Source organism: Falco punctatus, assembly GCF_963210335.1.
Source record: "Falco punctatus genome assembly, chromosome: Z".
Taxonomy (NCBI): Eukaryota; Metazoa; Chordata; class Aves; order Falconiformes; family Falconidae; genus Falco; species Falco punctatus.
In genome coordinates this window covers 77,233,924-77,254,808 of record NC_137586.1, presented here as the reverse complement: position 1 = coordinate 77,254,808, position 20,885 = coordinate 77,233,924, and the positions used below count along the sequence as shown (strand labels likewise).

General features: G+C 40.7%; 1 protein-coding gene across 9 annotated transcripts in view; it reads left to right on the top strand.

Annotated features, from left to right (window-relative positions):
* The window catches only part of CAST (calpastatin), a 64,018-nt gene that overhangs the window by 23,697 nt on the left and 19,436 nt on the right, over positions 1-20,885 (top strand). For 7 of the 9 annotated variants that reach the window (XM_080371015.1, XM_080371020.1, XM_080371021.1 and 4 more), the window contains 9 exons: positions 9,103-9,162; positions 14,222-14,272; positions 14,609-14,671; positions 17,396-17,491; positions 18,017-18,118; positions 18,904-18,984; positions 19,079-19,132; positions 19,725-19,817; positions 20,739-20,834. In XM_080371015.1, the coding sequence (XP_080227141.1) occupies positions 9,103-9,162; positions 14,222-14,272; positions 14,609-14,671; positions 17,396-17,491; positions 18,017-18,118; positions 18,904-18,984; positions 19,079-19,132; positions 19,725-19,817; positions 20,739-20,834 (696 nt within the window). Of the gene's footprint in view, positions 1-105; positions 221-9,102; positions 9,163-14,221; positions 14,273-14,608; positions 14,672-17,395; positions 17,492-18,016; positions 18,119-18,903; positions 18,985-19,078; positions 19,133-19,724; positions 19,818-20,738; positions 20,835-20,885 lie in introns of those variants that run through there. The other 2 variants (XM_080371023.1, XM_080371016.1) reach the window with 2 other exon arrangements.

The following is a 20,885-nucleotide window of genomic DNA, read 5'->3' as shown; positions in this document are numbered from 1 at the left end:
TAGCTTCGGAACATTCTGGTGTTTAAAACAACATGTAGAGATGGAAACAGCTGCAGTAATTAACAGCTAAATACTAACCTTCTGCAGGATGCAGAACTGCAAAGATGATTTTTGAACTATCTGCAAAAAAGGAGAGTTCGGCTACAAGTGACCAGGTCTTACGTTACTGTAATGCTCTGTTGTGCAGAGTGGGAACCTGAGAAGAGTGGTGACAGTTCTGGTATGCTGCTTCTAATATTTGAATATGACTGAATGAAAATGAAATTTCAGTATGTGCCAGTTTGCAGAATTTATTGTTATAGAAACAGGAAGTTTCCAAAAGGAGGGAATTGCAGAGCACGTTTTAAGAATAAATAAGAGTGGGGAGTTTAAAACAAATTATTGATGTCAGAACTTTTTTCATGATACTTTTGTATGCCCAGTGAGGGGTTTTACTGATGCTCAGAAGTATGGCTTTTCTGAAGTATTTCTCAATGCATAGCTGAGGGAAGCTTCAGGTTAGGTAACCCATTCTGTGATCAAGTGGTAATATTGAGATCACTCTTCATCAAAATGATGATAAAATGAACGTCTTTGATGGTGAAAAGTAAGTTTGAGGATAAAATGCCTTTACTTGTCTGATGCCGTAAGGTGAAAAACTTTTCCAGTAAAACAAAGCCCCCATTTGATGCTGGAGAGGTATAACCTGGCTACAAACCCAGTCTTTCTTGCATTTAAAAGAAACAAGGAGTGTTTAACTTGTGGTGTTAATTAACGTGCTGGTCTGTTTGCATACATGCAGAATCTGAAGGCAGCAAATGAATTATGTTACCCTGCTCGGCATATACTGCATTTCTTCCCACCTCACTTGCAGTAATCGTGAAAGGACATTAAGTAGAAGTTGCCCTTGTATAGCAAAGGTTATAGAGCAATAGCCATGCTACATACCTAAGTCCAGATAATTTCTTCTGCTCACAGATTGAGCTGTGTGTATGTGAAGGTTCTTCATGCGTAGGTAATATGCGTGCTCTGTGACCAAGCAGGAAGCTCTTTTCCTTAGCTTCCAAACACAAAAAGCTGTGAAAGCATTAGACACAGTGGGAGATAGAAATGAATGAATGCATAGTGCTTTTTACCATCAGCTGTGGGATGATTTTTCTGCATATCCCTAACTTCCTGCATATATGTAAGCATAAACTAAAGTGTTGGAAGTGGAAGAAAAGAGTCAAATGGTGCAAAAATTATTTAAAGTAAATTGTCATTCACTGCCCTTGGTTGTTTACTGTTCAGGCATAAAGCTGTTTCAGAGTCTTAATAGTGACATAACAGTTATTTTAATAAATAAAGAAAAACAAACATACCAGTATTAAGCTTTGGACTTGACATAGGCTGCTTAAATCCACAGATCTTAAAACAGGCATCTAACCTAAAGGTGGTTTTGCAGATCAGTTAGTTTCTAGGTGGTATGAAGCCTTGTTCTGCACTGTGGTAAATATAGTACTGATCTTACAGGTCATGCTTGGTAACACGTGATTTCAAATACAAGTAGGTTGTCTCAAAAAACACTGCTTAAAAACCTGTTCCTTTAAATTTGAGTAGCATGGTTAATCATCTTTGATTATGTATCAGTTGATACATAAAATCCAGTGATTAAATATTGCCAAGTTTCCTTTCTGTGCCAAAATGGCAGAAATCTTATTTTAGTAATCAAAATACAAGAAAACAGTGAGTCTGTGTATGGAAGTTGTCTGGCTTAATGTGCTGCGATTATCAATAAATTTAGCAGCACTTGAGGCTTTAAAAACACTTAATGAGCTAATCAGATTTTCAGTTTTCTGGTTCAAACCAGTCTCTGTTAAAAATTTGTCATGTTTTTGTTTTATGAAAAAATGGGTTTACTTCCTATGTGCTTTTCTAGCATTCCTAAATGATGGTTGATCATACTCCTGGTATAGATGAACATGTGTTACAAATAGTTTGTGTGGTGAGAAAATTGCAGAAGAATAAAATTTCAGGGTTAATCTTTTCAATGATAGTAACCCAGATCATCTTTTGAGTTGAGTTTTGCAGAGAAACATGGTCTTGTGTTAACACTGGTCTTTGGGTTTTGTCTCTGATATATTACAGTCAACTTTCTGGTCTGAGAAAGAAGCACCAACATAATCCTACTATTTGTTATTAGTTGTGCTGTTGTTCAGGAGGAGAATGTGTGTGGAGTTTGAAGGTTGTCAGGTGGCAAACCGAATTCTGAAGTGCTCCTAAGATCACAGAAAAGTCCTGATGAGGCTTTCCTCATGGTTGAGTTTCATCAGCAGTCCACCACCCACTTGTCTCCTCACACACTGGTCCTTCCCTGGGTAGCATCTGAACCAGGATTTGATGTCTAGAAAACTGACCTGTTGAAGTTTGTCTGCCCTCTGCAGATGAAGGTACTTTACGGCAGTTTATTTTTCACATTTGCTCTGAGCTGTGAATGCATAGTTGAGCAGGGCCAATCTGTTTCTAAGTTTCATAGGTCTAAGGGGGAGTCAATTTATCTCTAAAATTAATTTTCTTATAATCTCCCATAGAGTCATTTAGGTTGAAAAAGAAGTCCAGCAGTTATCCCAGGACTGATGAGTCCATCCCTAAACCACGTTGCTATGCACCACATCTACACATTTTTTAAACATCTCCAGGCACGGTGATTCCACCGTTACCCTGGGCAGCCTGAGTACTTTCCACCCTTACCACCCTTTCAGTGAAAATTTTATTTATTCCTAATATCCAATCTAAACTTCCCCAACTTGAGGTTGTTTCCTCTTGTCCTGTCGCTTCATATCTGGCAGAAGAGACCGACCCCTGGCTGCCTGCAGCCCCCTGTCAGGCAGCTGTAGAGAGCAGTAAGGTTCACCCTGAATCTCCTCCTCTCCAGACTAAACACCCCCAGTTCCCTCAGCCACTCCTCATAGGACTTGTGCCCCAGCCCTTTCCCCAGCTCTGTTGCCCTTCTCTGGACACGCTCCAGCACCTCTACGTCCCTCTTGCAGTGAGGAGCCCTAACCTGAGCATGGTATTTGAGGTGCGGCTGCACCAGTGCCCCATACAGCGGGATGATCACACTGGTTTGGATGCAGGCCAGGATGCTGTTGGCCTGCTTAGCCACCTGGGCACACTGCTGGCTCATGTTCAGCTGGCCGTAAATCTTTGTCAAGCTGTGGAAATTTAAACTATAATAATAGTACTCATTTTTATATATATTTTAGGTTATATTCACACCAGCTGAGTTTATGAATGTTAAAAGCACAGGAAGTATCCCTAGAGATAGGGAGTTTTGCTGTTGTTGGTTTGGTTTGATTTGGTTTTAAGATGGGTATGTAAACCATGTATATTGAAGAACTGAAGAATCACAAAAGCATGAATTCAACAAACTGCCTATTTAAATGAATCTCCATGCTTACATACCAAATCCTGTTTGGTTTGGTTTGGTTTGCTTTATGGCAGCCAGTGATAAGTTTGGGGGTTTGTTGGGGCAGGGCTGCAGTGAGTTCAGTGGCATCACAGTAACAACATCAGCAAAAATTTTTAGATTTAATTAGAATTTAGTTACAGAAAAAGTAACCATACTCTAAGGATGCACCCCCTCCCCGTCCCCCTCCACCAGTAGCTGGCATGGGCTGTAGACTTTGTTTATAACATGCTGTGTTTGTGAATTTCAGCAATGGTAATAGGTGTTAGAAATGAAAGAGGCATGCCAGTGGTCACATGTGGCAAAGTAAGTCCTCGGAAATTGGAATGTAAATTGTTTAGAAAAAAAATCATGCTGATTACTTCTACAAACAAGCTCATCACAACAGGACGATGTAGTGGCATATGTAGTAGGAATGTTTTATGTAAATATACCTATGTCTGAGTAATAGAAAGGTACTAACTGGAAACTTATATCCTGCTGTTCCACTTCATTAAGTTTTTAGTATTAAACCTCCACAAAATTAACTGAGAGCTTGAAATCTTGGGAAGAATATTGTTCTCTTGGTTGTGTGGGTTTTTTATCCTTCTCTTAAACAGGTATTGTTTTTCTTAACAACTTAATAGCAGAGTTATGTATAAGAACAGTAATTACTAAATAGTAGGGTATTTCCAGAATTACTTGGTGTGAAACATGGCACACACACAAGCAGTCAGATTTGTAATTTTTAACTCAGCTATTATAGATACTACAATAATAATATATATAAAGAGGTAGCATCAGTGCTGCTTTTTCCCCCCCAGTTTTAAATCACTGCATATCTTAGCTATTGTGTAGCTTTAAATATATATGTTTATATATTTTTATATGTATTTGTACATATACACAGATGCAGATGTTGGCTCAGATTGTGTCTTGGAACTCCACTTGGTTAATGGAGAATTAGTGCAATAGTGTTCATGCCACAGATCACAGCACTGATTCCTCAGTGTGACTGTATTTTGAAGACTCTGCATTGCTTTGCTCACGGTGTTAGCAGTTGCATTGTGAGGTGCTGGAATGGCCTTTTGGTGCATCCTTGGCCTACCTGCTGACAACCTTTGTGTGTCCAGGGAGGTGAGGGTTGCATAGGCGTTACCACATACCATCAAGCAAGTGAGGAGATTTAACCTGTACAGCTGAAATGGTATTTACACTTAAGGGAAATAACCCATTATTTTTCACAGAGTTCTCTCAAGAGCATTTGCTGCCCACATTTTACAAACAAGTTAATTAAAGCTTAGTAACTGAACGATTCATGTAACAAAGCAACCATTTGTAGTCAGATGGATTAGGTTTTCCCTTGCTTGCCTCACACAACTGTATTGAAGTAACCCTGTAGGTTAGTAATATGGAAATAATAAAGCGGATGTTAGCTCCAAGCCTCTGAAGCGGTCCCAGCTCATTCATAGGTATGGTGTGTAAGCCCAAAAGAGTGATGGCTCTTCAGTCCTCTCTCCTAGGCTGAGTACAGCTAGATCACTCAGGGAATATTTATATAAACTGGCCCAAAGGCTGGCAGGGCTGTAAGTGCCTGGTTCATCTAGGTAGCTTCTGCCACAGGAAAGGTCTTTGAGCTCTGATTTGAGAGATTCTTTTTTATAGAATAAGCCAGTTTCTTCTTTTCTCATTTTCTTGGCTCCCTGATGGGAGGGCAAAACACTAGGTGCCAACTGTTACTAGGACCCTCATATGTACTACTTCATTTTTTTTTTCCCCTGATCCTGTCCTTAGATCTTTATTCATCTGTACTGCAGCATGATGGCCAAAACTGTCCTAGGACTTGACCTAGAGAAGCTCAAGCCAGAAGGATGGAAAGTTATTCCCATATTTTACATTTATATTTATGTTGTTATGGGAACAGATTTTTATCTCAGATTCCTCTTTCCTTGTTTTATTTTGGCAAAAGTATCTCAGCCTGGGACATTGTAACTTTACGTACTGTTGGAGTACTGCAGCCTACCTAGCTTTTGTTTTTTTCCCGTTGTTGTGTCTGGTCTCCTTCAACCTACTACCGTTCTGTCAGAGATCCCATCAGGAGCTCTGTGAACCATGCAGGCCGGAGGCTGGCTTAAAACAGGCTTGTAATTCAGTGTTACACTAACTTCCCCATTTCATTTGAGAAAATGTCACCTCAGGTTCTGTGAGAAGTTGCAGTGACAGCATGCCTTCCTCTGGAGGTTCATCTGTTTTTATCCACCAAGCTTATTTCCATGTTTGAGTGTATTGAGTGTTGTATTGTCTTTACGTGCTTTATTCTTGACCAGTCTGTTGATCCTTATTTATTCTTTTCTTAGCATCTAAATCTTTCTGCATTGGTTACTTGGTAAATGTTTCCAGCACCTCTTCTGTTTGTGAAGGTAGCTGACTGTGCTTCTTTCTAAGGGTGGCAAATGACTTTCCTGAGTCCTATGAAGTCTTCTCAGTGCTTTCCAGAATTTGTAGTTTTGGTTGGACATAGCTCTTGCTACATCGCATATAGGGTGGCTTCAGTGATTTTCAGCTCTCCGTAGCTAGAAGCTCTCACGGATTTCTTCACCTGCTGTTTTCTTTTTTCAAAGGACATTTGCATCCAGTTCTCTGAACAGTTAAAATCATTTTCTTTTGGTGTCATGTTTACTTTTTTTTTTCTTTTCCCAATGCACTTTCCCTTTTATTTCCAGATTTCTGAGGGACACACAGTGAGACTAGATAACCAGTTTTTGGTAGGCATTTTTGTTTTGTTTTACTGACTCAGTTTTTGGCTTTCACGTTGTCTTTTTCAGCAGTAGTGTGAAGACTGTCCTGCTAATTTGGCAAAGGAGTGTCTAAGGGTATTCCTTCTGTTACCAAACTAGATCCCAAGTCTCTTCATCTGTGCTTCCTGGAGAGCCATCCTCTAACTGACAGCCGAGAGCATCCGAGTCTGTTGGTCAGTTCTTGTGCTTATCTGTCTGTCTGTGCCTGTCCTGCCTGAGTGCGGGCTCATGAGAGCACAGGCTGTGACCCTGCAGCCCTCATGCTGCCTGTCAACCAGCATGTCTGCTAGCAGGGTGGGTTAATTAACAGGTACGAGTCTTTGCTAGATCACTGTTAATCTGTAACCTCTTCTCTGTCTTTTGAGCCCCTTCTCTGGTGGTCGTGAGGGTCTTGTGCTTTTGGTGGGTTCCTCTGCAGGGAGCATCTCCACCTGCTCCCTGCTGGTGAACTCCCTGTGGGCCTGGATGGATCCTCCAACACCTGTACCCCTGTCTGGGCAGGACCCACAGGGGTGCAGCCACCCACAGGAGGAACACTGCTGGAGGAACAGGCGTCAGTGCAGTTATCCCTCGGCTGTCAGCTCTGCCCTCCAGGGCATGCCTGACAACACAACAAAAACTTTGCTCTCACCGCAAGAGCACCTGCTTGGCTTTCTCTGCTGAGCTTGAACCACCAGGGCGAATTGAACTCTCCGTGTTCTTGCTTTTCTATTTGGCAGCTTAACCTTTTTGTGAGGGAGTGTTTGGCCCAGGCTGCAGTGGGGTTTTGACACCCCTGGGTCCAAGCAGGGTGTGTGCATGCTGCAGCAGCAGTGCATCAGGCAGTTGTTATGCCGGTCGCTAGGCAGTGTTTTAATATTTACCTCCATGTCTGACACACATCGGTGTGTGGCTTCACCCCTTCTGCAGTCCAACTGTCGTGCTGCAGCAAATGCAGCCAGTTAACAGATGGGCATGGCTGGGCATGGCGCATAGCCCTTGGAAGAGGAAAACTGGAACAACCCACAGTAAAAAGCGGTCCCCCAGAGTCTGGCTGGTGTTAACAGGCTGTGTGGTGGCTACCATGAGGGGCTGGACCTTGGCAGCTTCTTGCATTGTCAGTCTGCAAGGCGCAGGGTGGTTGTACACTAAAGGGCTTGGAAGAGCAAGGACCCCTTTCTTACTTGTAGTGGCTCCTTTTGGGGAGAGAGTGGAAAATTGAAGACCTTGAATATTGCAGATTTTGGGCAAAAAATGCCATAAATGAAGCAAGGCACACTGTGCCCCTGAGGGAGCCATAAGATCATGGTAGTACAGCCCTGTAGAGGTGGTCTGCAGCAGGGTGCCCTGTGCTTTCCACCACCCTTCCTGCTCCCTGCCTCCAGCTCCTTGGTATGACGGGCTGTTGTTCCCCAGGTCAGCCTTTACAGGCAGGATGGCTTCGCATTCTCCATTAGCCACTGATCAGCAGCCCTGCATTAAACCGCTTTCTACTCCCTAACTGTTCTTCCTCCATGAGGATTTAAACCCCTCATTGCATAGTTTCTGCTAGTTACTGCCATCCAGCTGGACAGAGTAGAACGAAGCAGCTCAGTTCTTCAGGAGGTCTTCACTCATCTCTACAGGTTGTAGTAGTGCTGCTGTGCTAGAACTTGGGAAAGAATTTTTCAGTGTACCGTAAGAAAATGGCTTGGTAGTTTTCTGAGGGGAGGAAGGGAGAAGAGCTCAGATAAATGTGTTTTTATTAAGTGGAGGGGGACTAGGTTGACTAATATGAAGGTGTAGAACAGAACCTGTTAGTCATGTAGAAAGAATTCAGATTAATTTCTTGGAGAAGAAAGAAAAGGAAAGGAAAGGAAAAACTATGAAAGAGCAAGTTAAGAAAAATATGCTGTTGCCTGCAGATTACTTGATGGTGGTAGTGAAAATATAAGAAAAGATTGTTTAAAAACCTTTGTTCGCTGTACTGGTGTAGGAGGCTCTATACATTCCTATGAACATCTCCACCCATACAAAAGTTTCCGTCCATTACGTAGTCAGTCTATACATATATACATATATGGAAGAAGATTCTGTAGTGTGACAGTTGCAAATTCTCTCTAGTATATATTTAGAGTAGTCAAACGTCTTACTAAGGTGTGCCAGGTACGCTGAAAAGTTACAGAAAGGAGAAAAAGTTCTGCGTGGAAGTAAAAAGTCACTCTTAAGTATGGAATAGCAATGTGGCCTCTGAGTTCATTCAGACAATGCGTGTTTTCGTACAGCAAGTGGCATGGTAAACATGAAGAGAAAAATCTAGAAAAACTGAGAACTTGATCTGTTCATTTAAATGTAAACTATGAATATCTTGCTGTGATCAAGATGTCATATACAGCTTTGAGCATAGGAGCATGAAACAGGAATGGAGTAGTAGTATTGCATCTGTATAAAGTATTGATGAGAAAATTAGAATATTAATTTCTGGCCATTGAAGATTGATACAGTCACAGCAGAATTAAAACATGCTGCTCTTGGATTAATGTCACTGAAGCTAGGAGAACAGACCGTGTCATTTGCTGCTTCTCCGAAAGGGTCCCATGGTACATAGGAACACTTGTGTTTGTGTTATATACAGATTAGTTACTCTTCTTGAGTAAAAAACATGTTTGAGTTTGCCAATATAACATTAAATATTTTGTATGTCTGAGGAAAAAAAATGTTTCGAGAAGATCTATAGGCATGATGCTGTCAAAATCCTACATATATGTATTGTATAAATACAGGCAAGACAGAAGACCTAAAATGATGACCCTAATTTTCAATAATAATTTATTCTTGATTTTTAGCTGGATATCTATTGAATTCAGGTTGCTTATGCTTGCTTAATAGAAGTATTTGTAACAAAGGTGAAAATAATTAATTTGCTTTTTTTTCTCTCAGAAGCAGTCCCCATCTGCAGACACAGCAAAACCGCAAATTATGAAGCCATCTGAAAAAAAGGTATGAATTCCTGAGAAACTCATGCTTGCAGTTAAGCACAAATATATGAAGCAATGGAATTTCTTTTTTAGCACATTGATACTGAGTAACTTTGCTTTGTTTATTTCTTGTCTGCAGCTTAGTTTACTCTTAAAAAAATACTTAAGAAATACAATCCAAAGCCCTGAGAGGTTTTATGACAGCAATAAACAAACTTTTAATTAAATATTTTAATTTTAGATGAGTTACACTTTGTGACATGTATATGGCTCCCCCCAGTGTAATTACAGGGTTATTTACCTAATGATAATTTTTCACATATCCAAAGAATTCAGGACAGGTTTCAGCTTTTAGTGTTTGTACAAGTGCATCTTCTTGTTGATTGTCTCATTGTCTGTCTGACAGCTTCCTTGCCTTTGTCCTTTATGCTTGTTCTGTCTTGTTTTATGACTACAACTTCTTCAGCACCAAAGCTGTGTCATCAGTCATGTACTTAACTTGTACCGAGTCATAATCTTCCCTTAAGCCTCCATTGCCAAACAGAATTTAGATCTATTATTTAAACAAATGATTAATGATTCTTTCCCTCTTTCATTTTCCGTGATAGTAACAATGAAACCAACAAAAGTACTTAGTAACTAACTAGACCAGCAGGCTTTTGTGTAGTAGTAGAAATTAGGACTGTCTACACTGTGTGTAAATAGAAATAAAGGAACCTTAGAGCAGTGAGGTTGGAGGGAGTCTCTGGAGGTCATCTAGTCCAACCCTCTGGTCCAGGCAGACCCAGCTCTGCAGGTCAGTTAGACTGCTCAGGCCTTGCCAGATGAGCATTGAACACCTGCGTGTGTGCAGGTTACACAGCAGCCCTGGGTAGCCAGTTCTGATGTTTGTTCACCTCCATTTTCATGTTGTTGTTTTTTTTTTTACTTTCATCAAATGGGACTTCCTTTGCTGCAAGTTGCATCAGTTGCCTCTTGTAATTTTAACCTGCATCCCTGAAGACAGTCTAGCTCCATCTTCTCCGTACTTGGTGTTAGCCATTACATTCCCCTCAACTTCTAAAACCCTTTTCCTCCATGCACACACCTAAGACAGACTAGTAGCAATGAGCTGATGATGGTTAAACCTTTTCCATTTGTGCACAACCATCATTACTCATAAATAAAGGTAGCTGCAAGTCTCCAGTTTCATCTTCCTGTTAAGTTTGTGAGCAAGCTCATTTGTATCATGTTTGTAACTGCTGCTGTTCTCCATACGGTTTAACCCAGACAGCTATCTAAAAACAGTGATGGTCTTTCCCTACTTGAAATTTTAAATAACTCTCAGAAGAATGTGCTAAATTTCTAATCAGATCTTTAAAATTGCTGTTTGCAAGATGAGACTGTAATAGACTAGCAGAGGCATACTTCAGCACTGTGAGACTGATAAACACAAATCCTTTTGAAAGAATGCCCTGCATTTGCATGTGTAAGACAATGTTTTATTTTAACGTCTGTTGCATTATTAATGTCTTCCTCCTGCTGGATTAAGCAAGTTACCCGCATTTTTGACAGCTGACTTCTTTTGAAAGAAATCAGGCCGCTGACTCACTTTTATTTCTAGTCCTAAATTTCTTGCAAATTAAATCTTTCCTAATTGCCTGCTATAACCACGTCTTGATATGTTTTTTCTTACAGTCTCTCTAGTGCATAGCTGCTCTTAAGAGCAGCTATGTTTAAATGTGCTCTGGGTCTCCCTTTAGCTCCTGTGTGCAAATCCTTTGTTTCAAATTAACCCTCAGTATTATGCCTCTTCTGAGAGAACTGTGAGTCACTGCAGCAGAGGAAGGAATGTGGAACTTCTTGTTTTGCAGGTGAAGCCCCAGGGTTAGGTGGGAAGGTTGGAGGACCAGGGTGGAGAGCAGGCACCCAGTGGCTTTGGCTGGAGGAGTGGATGAAGGATTTTGCCACCGACAAAAACATGTCCCGTGCCGCTTTCTTGCCACTTTCTTCCCTTCACACGCTTCTGTGCAACTGCAGTGTAAATTAAGGAACTAGTTAAAAGTACTATTTTTCTTTTTCAGCTATTTTTCAGTTTCCTGAATCAGTTTAAAGTATGGTCCCTCAGATACTGGCACAGTGCAGATCAAAGCAGGCAGTGGACTGGGAGGTAGAACACCTTTTTCTCCATAGGAATTCAGTGTACACTGTGAACTGATGCTATGGCTTCAGGCAGTGACTGCTCACCACTGACTTAGTTTAAAGGATGGTGGAATAGGTGCCTTTGAATGTGTAGTCTTGTGCTAAAATTGTTGGTTTGACTGGCTTGGTAATAATTTCTTTTTTACTGGATTTTAACTTTGTTATTGCTAGAAGTCTGTCTAAATAGCATCTTCATGTGTATAAGTCTTGAATCAAAGGATTGCCCATGGGAATCCATATATTCTTCAGCATTGTCATAGATAAATTTACAGTATGAGCAATTCTACACATTTTTAAAGATAGGATGAATAATGTATACCCTACACAAAAAATGCATTGTGTTAAGTAAAATAAAATTTACAATATATATATAGGTTAACAAAAAAGGTATGCAGGTGCTAATAAATGGTTTGGCAAGCTGAGAATTTGAATTTATGTTCTGTACAGCTATTGTTGGGTGTTGGCAGAAATGAAAGTTTTACTGTCCTGCGCAAAAGATGTTTACTTTTCTTCTGAAAAGCACGTAAGGAAAACCTGAATCTGTGCTCTTTAACAGCAGAGTGCTTAAAGTCCTGAGCAGGCTGCAGTCCCACGTCAGGAAAAATCAAACTCTGTGTTTTTAGAACTTCATGCTTGCACTGCTGTTCTTTGTGGCCTTTTACCCCAAACCTGGGTTCTTCACCCGGTATGCCAGAACAATCACACAGCGAGTCACGATGCTGGGTTATCGCATGTCTGTGCAGAGATGGGTGCTGGGCGCTGAACCCACGCAGCTAGCACACCTCTCCCCACACGGTAGAACACTTTGTGCGCTTTGAACAACTGCTCACAGTGACACTTGGTCACCCTTAACTCTCCTTGGTTCTTGCAAGCCTCATCTCCATTGAAAGGTGCAGCATCCTTTCTTTCCACAGAACATGGGCTGTGGGGAGGGGGCTTTGTTAGCAGGAGTCTCTCTTTGCTCGAGGGTCAATCTTTTAGTGTGATATTTAGGATAGTTCACACATAGTTCCAGCAATTTTCTGTTTAGTCTTACTAACCATTTGGTTCTCCTTGAGCTATCTTGCTGTGTCCCAGCTTGATATATTCATGGACTGTTCCTTCTCCCAAGACCATACTTAGTTATCTGCTTGTAAAGATTTCATGTTCTGTTTTTCAAATTCTTTCTTGCTTTTCAGTAGAGATATTTACTTTTTTTTTCCTTTCTTGTTTTTGAAGTAAATAGTTCTTGTATCAGCCTTGCTGCCAAAGGACATCTCATGTCTGATTTACTCTTTGCTTTAGATGTTACATAAACACGTCCAACTTTTTTAGCATAAAAACTGAGAAAATTCAGGGTTACCTTTTAGATACAGGATTGTTTAGTGTACGGATACACAAATGGATGTGTGTGCCTTTGAGTTAACCATATAGTAGTCATGTTGGGAGGTGTACAAATGGGAGCATATAACCATGATGGAATCTGAGGAGTACTGTGCTTTAATCAGGTTAGACATGAAGACAAAATCCAAAGGGAGGAATCTGAGAGGCTAAGTGATTTTTTTTTGAGATTTTTTTTTCTTAAATTTTATTTTAAATTTTTTCCCCCCTTTGGAGTTTGGGAATTTTTGTCCTCCCTCTCTATCAGTATTTTACCTGTTATTACTTACTTGCCTATGGTGTTGTGTCCTTTACTGTGGTCTACAGCTTAAAGACCTTTGCCCAGCTTATGCCCAGGCATGTACATTTTTATGCATGTTCAGGATTTCCCAGGCAAGTGTCTGTGGTTCAGTGTGTGGGTGTGAATACTTGCATAGCAAATGGTATACATGTATAGCAAATTTCACTGTGTGGTCAGCTACAAAACAGAAGCTGGATATATCTAAACAGTAATTAATGTTTGGCAGCTGAAATGAAAACAGTACAAAGCAATGAAAAAATTTAAATTACTCCTAATGGATTCTCTGTTTTTTTGGGGTTGTTTGCTGACTTTTAATAGGCTACTGGGGAAAAACTTCCATTATTTGTCTCTTAGTAACTTTAAATAGGCTCAATGTATTAGTAGGATGGAGGGGATGAGGAAGGCTTGTGTCTGTGCCCCCTTATTTCCTAGGCAGAGTTCAGAACTTCTCTGCTTCTGGTGGGCATGGTGCAAGAAGACATGATGCTGGTGTCCGGTGCCAGTTCTGGAGGAAGCGTAGGTCTTCCAGCCTCAGCCAGGGAAGGGGCCTCAGCCTCAGGATCCACGTCCCCCACGGTGTGCACGGGGCTGCTCCCTGCAGATCAGGTCATGCTTCCCTGGGTCCATGTCCTCCCCTGGCTGTTCAGTGCCCAGAGCTTCTGCAGCTTGCACAGGAGGCAGCAGCCTTTTCTGGGGCATTGCTAGGTGACCTTCCAGTACCTTTGTCTCTGTTTGTGTTAATTGTAGCACAGCAAAGTAGCAAGAGCAGGAAAAAATAGTAAGAAAGATATGGTGAGGAGGCCAGCATTTTCAGTTTTCTTTCTTCTTATCAAATACAACTACTCTTTTCTAGGTTTTGTTCTTAGTGTTTCTACTAGTAGTATTGTATTGCTTACTGTACTTGGTGAATCACCGGAATCAATTTTGTGGCACGGCTGCAGAAAACTTTCAGGTGTAAATGAAACTTTGTTACATTTGTTTAGTACCTTCTTTCCGTCTCTTTTCGTATGAAGAGTGTGTGTGTGTGTTCACACGTGTCTGAGTGCCCTTAAATCGCTGGAGCAGGGGGTCTGTGCCAGAATGTTGTAAACTGCAAGATCAAAAGACTGTGTATCAGTCAGATACTGTGTGTGCTCCCAAGTATGAATCTGCCTGATGTTATTCTTTATATAAGCTGACGCCTTAGAAATAACCAAGCGTATTAATCTCTGTCTGCATATATATGTTACTTGTATTTCAGTCCACACCAACAACCAAAACAGAATCTGGAAAAACCATGCAGTCATACAAGGTAAATACTTACCTTTCACTTTTGGCGAGTGGTTGTACTTTGGCCTTTGACTGTCTTTAAGAAAAGAAGCTAAACTCTTTGCTACTACTGTTCAACATGGAACTGCTGTGTGATTAGTAACATACCTGTGTGGAAAAGAGCTAGGAGCTGACAGGTGTGGAAATGGAGTGTTTGGGGAAAACTTTCAGGATGCTTTATTGCTTCACAGCAGCCTAAGAAGTGTTCTGTTAACTGTCTTTAAATCTGTCTTATGCTTTTTTGACCTAGTATAGATCATGTTCTGTAGCATTTAAATGCGGTAGGGGTAAAAGATGTCATTTTTTTGTTTTATGATAGCCAACAGACTCTGCAAATGAACAGCAGTTCAAAATGAGGCAAAACGATCAGGATCCCAGTGGTGTAAGTTGTATAATATCTCTCTCTCTCGGCTTCTTGTGGTATTTGTCTGTCTTTCTTCCTGTCTTTCTTTAAAAAATAATAATTCAAAACCCAAACCAAACAAACCCAGCCCATAACTATTTCATATCTAATGATAATAGTTTACCTCTGCACAGGTAAAAAGCCAGACCTTGCCTCCTGTGACAACAACTTCTAAACCAAATAATACAGGACAAGTAGCTGTAACTTAGGCTGATCAGCCTCCTAAAACAACCTCTACAGAGACAGCAAAGGTGTAGTAGAAGTAGCAATCCAGTTTTTATTATTTATGTTATTGTAGGGGTTAAAAATCCACATCAAGATGAATTCTTATGCTGAATATTGTAAAGTGAGGCTGAGCCCCCAAAAAGCACAATGTAGAAAAGCTCAAAAGCTGTCTTGTGTTTAAAAGTGTGTATGAAAAGCCTCCTTGTGCTTTTTCAAAATCTGGGACTTAGAAACTTCATGCTTTACCCAGTAATTAACTTAAGCAACATCCTGAATATACCACTTCAGGCTAACCCATGACAGCGTTAATGGACAAGCATCAGCTGCAAGTAGAGCTGCCCAGCCAAGATGGTGTTGGTAGTTTGCGCAGGTTCTTTGGTGATCCTGATGTGCATCCACCTTTTGTTGTCCTCTTTGTCCAACACACTCTCCAAGGAGGTAACATTAAGATCACCAGAGATGTGGTCCTGCTCCCATGTGTTACATGTTTGGGGCTCCTCTGTCATTCATGCAAGCTTTTTTGCAGTCATTCTTTTTCCAGGCCCTTTCACAACTGAAGGCAAATGGAAGGGACCACCTGGTCAGTCAAGCAAATGCTTGCTTTGTATGAGCATTGCCATCATGGAGCTCCTTCACCTGTGGACTGCCAGGCATGTTTGTAGTAGCAGGGTTGGGTCCAAATGCAGCAGGTCAGCAGGTTATCTGTTTGCAGTAGGGTACCCCATACACCCTGACTGCAAGACCCTGCAAAAAATCTAGGAAGAGAAAGGTTGGGGGAAAAGTTTGGGAGCGGTCATTTCAGGGGGGCAAGTGGAGAAAAAGCTGAAGCAAAAGTGTGTGGTAGAGTCAGGATCTAGATCTTTTGGTCTGGTCTGCATGACTGGGTGAAAAGGCTGTTTTCTTACGGACTTCATTGCCCAGTGTACAAAGAGCCAGTCTCACACACAGGACCGCAATAGCATTTATCACATGGCTGTGCAGAGATGTCTGCTCAAACCATGCAGCTAGCACACCACTTCACACGCAGTAAAACACTTCGTGGGCTTTGAAGAACTGCTTACAGCTATGCTTAGTCACCCTTAATTCTCGTAGTTCCTTACAAGCCTCATCTCCATTGAAAGGTGCAGCATCCTTTCTTTCCACAGAACATGGGCTGTGGGGAGGGGGCTTTGTTAGCAGGAGTCTCTCTTTGCTCGAGGGTCAGTCTTTTAGTGTGATATTTAGGATAGTTCACACATAGTTCCAGCAATTTTCTGTTTAGTCTTACTAACCATTTGGTTCTCCTTGAGCTTATCTTGCTGTGTCCCAGCTTGATATATTTATGCTGTCTATCCCTCCTCCCAAGGCTGTGTTCCACCAGATGTCTGTAACATCCTCTGTTTTTCAAATTCTTTCTTGTTTTTCATTACAGATATTTACATACTTTGTATAAATTTCAAGTTTGATCTAATACTGAGCCAGCTGACTACAAGGCCAGGGTAATGTGAAGGACTCCTGTGGCTCTACTACAGGGGTCCTCAAACTTTTTAACCAGGGGGCCAGCACACGGATGCAGTGGCAGGCAGTCATCTGCGGCTGCTTGGTTTCCCCCCCCAACCCCCGGCGGGGGGGTTCTGTAAATACCGGGGGCCAGATTGAGGAACATGGGGGGCCGTATCCGGCCTGCGGGCCGTAGTTGGAGGACCCCTGCTCTACTACAACCCACTTTTTTTGCAGTAAATGAGAATGTCATTAGTGCAGAAGTCTGCATTTTGTGTTGGTCTTGCTAACTCCCTGAAACAGTTTTCGCCCTACTTACTTGGGTAGTATTTACTGCTGGCATTAGTGGTGTGTTGGGAACTGTCAGATATAAATGAAAGCTTTCAAAAGGGACTTGGAAGGGGCCTCATAGCTCTTCTGCACTGCAGATTTCTTCTACTGGCAAAACAGAGGTACAGTACTGGTCTGGTTTTGGCTGGAATAGAGTTCATTTTCTTCCATGGTGCAGTGCCATGTTTGGGATTCAGTATGAAAGTAACGTTGGTGACACGCTAATGTTTTTAGTTGTTTAGTTTTTTAGTTGTTTAGTTAAACCACAAGTCCTTAAAACAGCATGCTTTCTTTCTCACAGCAAAATCATGCTAGAAGCAGTGTATGTCTCCATTGTATTTTAGATAGATGGTAGCTCACTCTGCCCAAGCATCTGGATGCTGTGCAGGTGCATTAGCCAGTTGCTGAGTCCAAAACAATATGCATGGCATCAGAGCTGGATGTTTTAGGCTGGGCTCAGTATCATGCAAGCTGCAGCTACTCAACTTCCAGGCCACTCAGCCAGCAGGTAGAACCAACTTACCATTTTTATTCAAAGCATAGATGAACAAGGACATTGATATGCGTGCCTGGGTGGAGCATCTCTGCTTTACTTTGTTTCATCTCCAGAATTTTTAACATAGGGCCATATAATAAAGCCATCTGTTAATTGTTCTTTTATTTCTCCAGCCTAGTTCTGAGTGTATGTCCATGGAGGCTGGTGCAGCTGGTGCAGGCACAGGTGGTGCAAGTGTATCAGCTGCAACTGTTCACTCAAGTACTGAGGTTGGTAAACACAGTCCCAGATAAATGTTTCCCTTGTAAAAATGGCTCAGAGAGTGTTTCTTGCTCTCAAACACTTCAGTTTCAGTAAAAATGAACAGGTAACTGTATTGCTATATAACAATTATGTATGGTGGTGAAGGGCTGATAGAATAGGTAACCAGCTGGTGGCATGTCATTTGTGGTTTGTCAAATATGATGTTTTTATAATCACTTTTACCACAACTAGCATGAAATTAATTACTCTTTGTCCTCAGAGGTTTTTTTTTAGATGTATGCATGTGTATCAGCTGGTGTATGTGTGTATGTATATGTATAAAAAAATACAAATGATCTTGTTAGTGACACTAGGGAACAAGTTTTAAGAGCGGTTCTCACTGAAAAATCTGGTAGGTTCAGGACCTACTGACAGAAAGCTTTTGGTTTGGTTGCCAGCGGTTTTCTACAGATCCACCAGCTGATTCAGGTTTTGGTTTTTTTTCCTTTGTACTGCATGATAACTTCTATAATGATTTGTTTATTTTTTAGACTGGTATGGATGAGTTGGCAGTAGATAAGCTAATAGATAGCCTAGCTGAACTTCAAGAAGAGATGTCTACTAATACTGTTTACAGTGGTCCGGAAGTTAAGGTATTTCATAGTTTTTGTTTTTATTTTTCAGAAGATTAATCTCTAAAATATGTCTGTAGATGCTCACTGCTCCATTGATCCACTGTTTGTCGGCTTTGATCTGCTGAGAGGAAAAACAGAGTTTGCGCAGTTGCATCTTACTGCATTCTCAGTAAAACAGAAATTACACAGTTACTTATGCGTGGCAGTAGAAAACAGTGAAGTATCAACAAAGAAAGTTTGTTGGTTTTTGAACTGACTTCCAAGCATGGTCTCCAACAGATGTACAGAAGGCAGTGATGGAGGTATAAGAGAGTGTAAACAACCTAGATTTCCTTTCTACTTGAGAAGGAGTAAAACATTGGGAATTTGAGGAAGAACATATACTTTTCTAAGTTAGAACGGGAGAGTAACATAAGAAGGATTAAGATTGCAAGCTCAATGACTCAGTGCAGTACTCAGCCATGATAAAAATTTTGGTATTTATAAATACTTGAAATTCAATCCAAGTACAGCAATACATTCTATAATCTGAGACACTGAAATAGCTTGTGGTAGTGCAGAAGCAATCTGGCAACAGAGGTGCAGAGTTTTGCTAGATGACATGTACTGTTGAAGCTAGTCAAGATGCATCTGCATGACACAAGGTTCTGAAAGACATGATACAGTCGTGGTCCAGGATGGGCCCTCAGACCTAGCCAAGCCCTCACATTTTCTGTCCAGAAGTATCACTGTAGATAGCTCTGAATTAGAAATTTCTTTCAATAAACAAGAGTACAAAAACATTGTATGCATTCTTTTCATAGGAAGATGTATTTTCAAGTTACTTGGAAGAATTGGGTAAACGGGAAGGTAGTCTCCCTCCAGAGTACGTTAAATTGTTGAAGGTTAGTGAGTTTTAAAAAAATATCTTCATGCATGTTTTCTGTCACATTGTATGTTTTTGCGGCCCATTTACAACAAAATCATTTTTCGTTTTAGAGCAGAGTGGATGGCAGAGATGAACTCTTGCCAAAAGAGGGTGAAGAAGATGAAGTAAGACTTTTTCTTTTTATGTTGGAAGGTGAAAATAACGCAGTTATCATTGGATTCCTGGGAAAATTTATGTTACCTGTCTTCCAAAAATCTCAGGAAGAGGGAGAGGGCTGTGGGGTGCCAGATAGCATAGATACTGATAAAACTAAATGAAACTTGGCACAGATGTTTTTAATAAAGAAGTCAGAATTTTTAGGACACTAAAGCTGAAACAAGGCAAATAAATGCTCATAGGGGTATTGGATGTAATAACAAAAGGGAAGAAACAGTAGCTGTGCATGCGGGAGTCTTTTCTTAATGTCTTTAGCAAAGATTACTTGAATTTCTGTACTTAGCAAGAGAATTCTGTAAACCAGCTTGATTTTACTGTTTATAAGCTTAACACAGAAAAATAAAAACTGATCTGAAAAATGGATCAACCTATAAGGGGAAATATTTTTGATTTTGATGTGACAGCAACTAGCAGCATGTGCTTACAAAGTCATTGTGTGTGTGGGTAAACATGGAGCACACTCAGATTTTAAACTTGAGTTTGACAGTGCTGCTATGTGAACTTTAATAATCATAACCTAGTTGCCAATTTCTTGCTCAGAAACCACTGACAGAGGATGAGATTGCAGAGGCCCTGGCATCTGACTTTACCTGTGTAGCTTCCGCTGGAGAAAAGATTAGAACTCTGACAGAGGTATTGATATTTTTCTTGCTATCGCGTGTCTTTATTGCAATGAAACATTGCCATTATTATCTTAGTATTTCACTTTAAAATTATCTTGAAAATTTTCCTCTTTTTATTTCTGCAAATTTGCCTGTAATTTCATATCTCTCAAAGAAACCAAGTAAGGAAGGAGAAATTGTGGAAGCACAAGCAGCAAGTTCCGTCAAGAGCTCAGTTCCTCCTAAGGAGAAAGAGACAAAATCAGAGGAGTCATACATAGTTATTCTTTGACTCGTTAACTTCTAGTTAAAGTTTACAAGCCCATGTCATATTTTATGTGTGCATGATCTTGTAGAGATGCTCATCATCCTCATTTTCAGATGTAAATCCTGTTTATCATGGAAAGTATAGGAGTAATAGAAATTGTCATTCCTCAGAATCTACTGTACCATAAAGATCTGGCCTTAGTGGGTCAGGTGATTTTTCCTTCTGGATTCTTCTGCAGAGTAACTGGGCCTCTTCTGACTAGAGGCAATAGAGTGGAAAAATGTATGTGTTTTCATAACTATGTGTGGTATGTTTAAAATGTGGATATGATGCAATTCTGTTATGTTTTCTAAACCTTTTTTTTTTTTCTATGTAGAGAGCAAGTGTGACCTTACACTTCCTGGGTGTAAATGCCATGTCAAAGCATGTGGCAATTGTGTTACATGATATTGTGCTCTTTTTAAGTTGTTGGTTTTTTTTAATTCCCTTCTGAAGAGGACATGTGTCTTGATTAGACTGTGCTATATCCTGCAATGTGATGTTAAGGAAATGAAGTAAAGCCAAAGACAAATGACCTGTCTGGTGCTGGGGCATTGCTTCATATACAGCATAAAAGACATGGAAGTTAAACCTGTGTCAATTCAAAAAAACAATGACGTGATTTGCATATTTTCTTAAATACAGGAAATGGAAGGTGAAGCAGTGGAAGCTCTTCTTAATATTCTTAGTGAATCTGGACCGGTACCTGAAGATCTTGCCCATGTTGCAGGGATGTCACAGGTATCATCTTACTCTTTTTAACATCAGCTTTCAGACCCTCCCATGGAATCC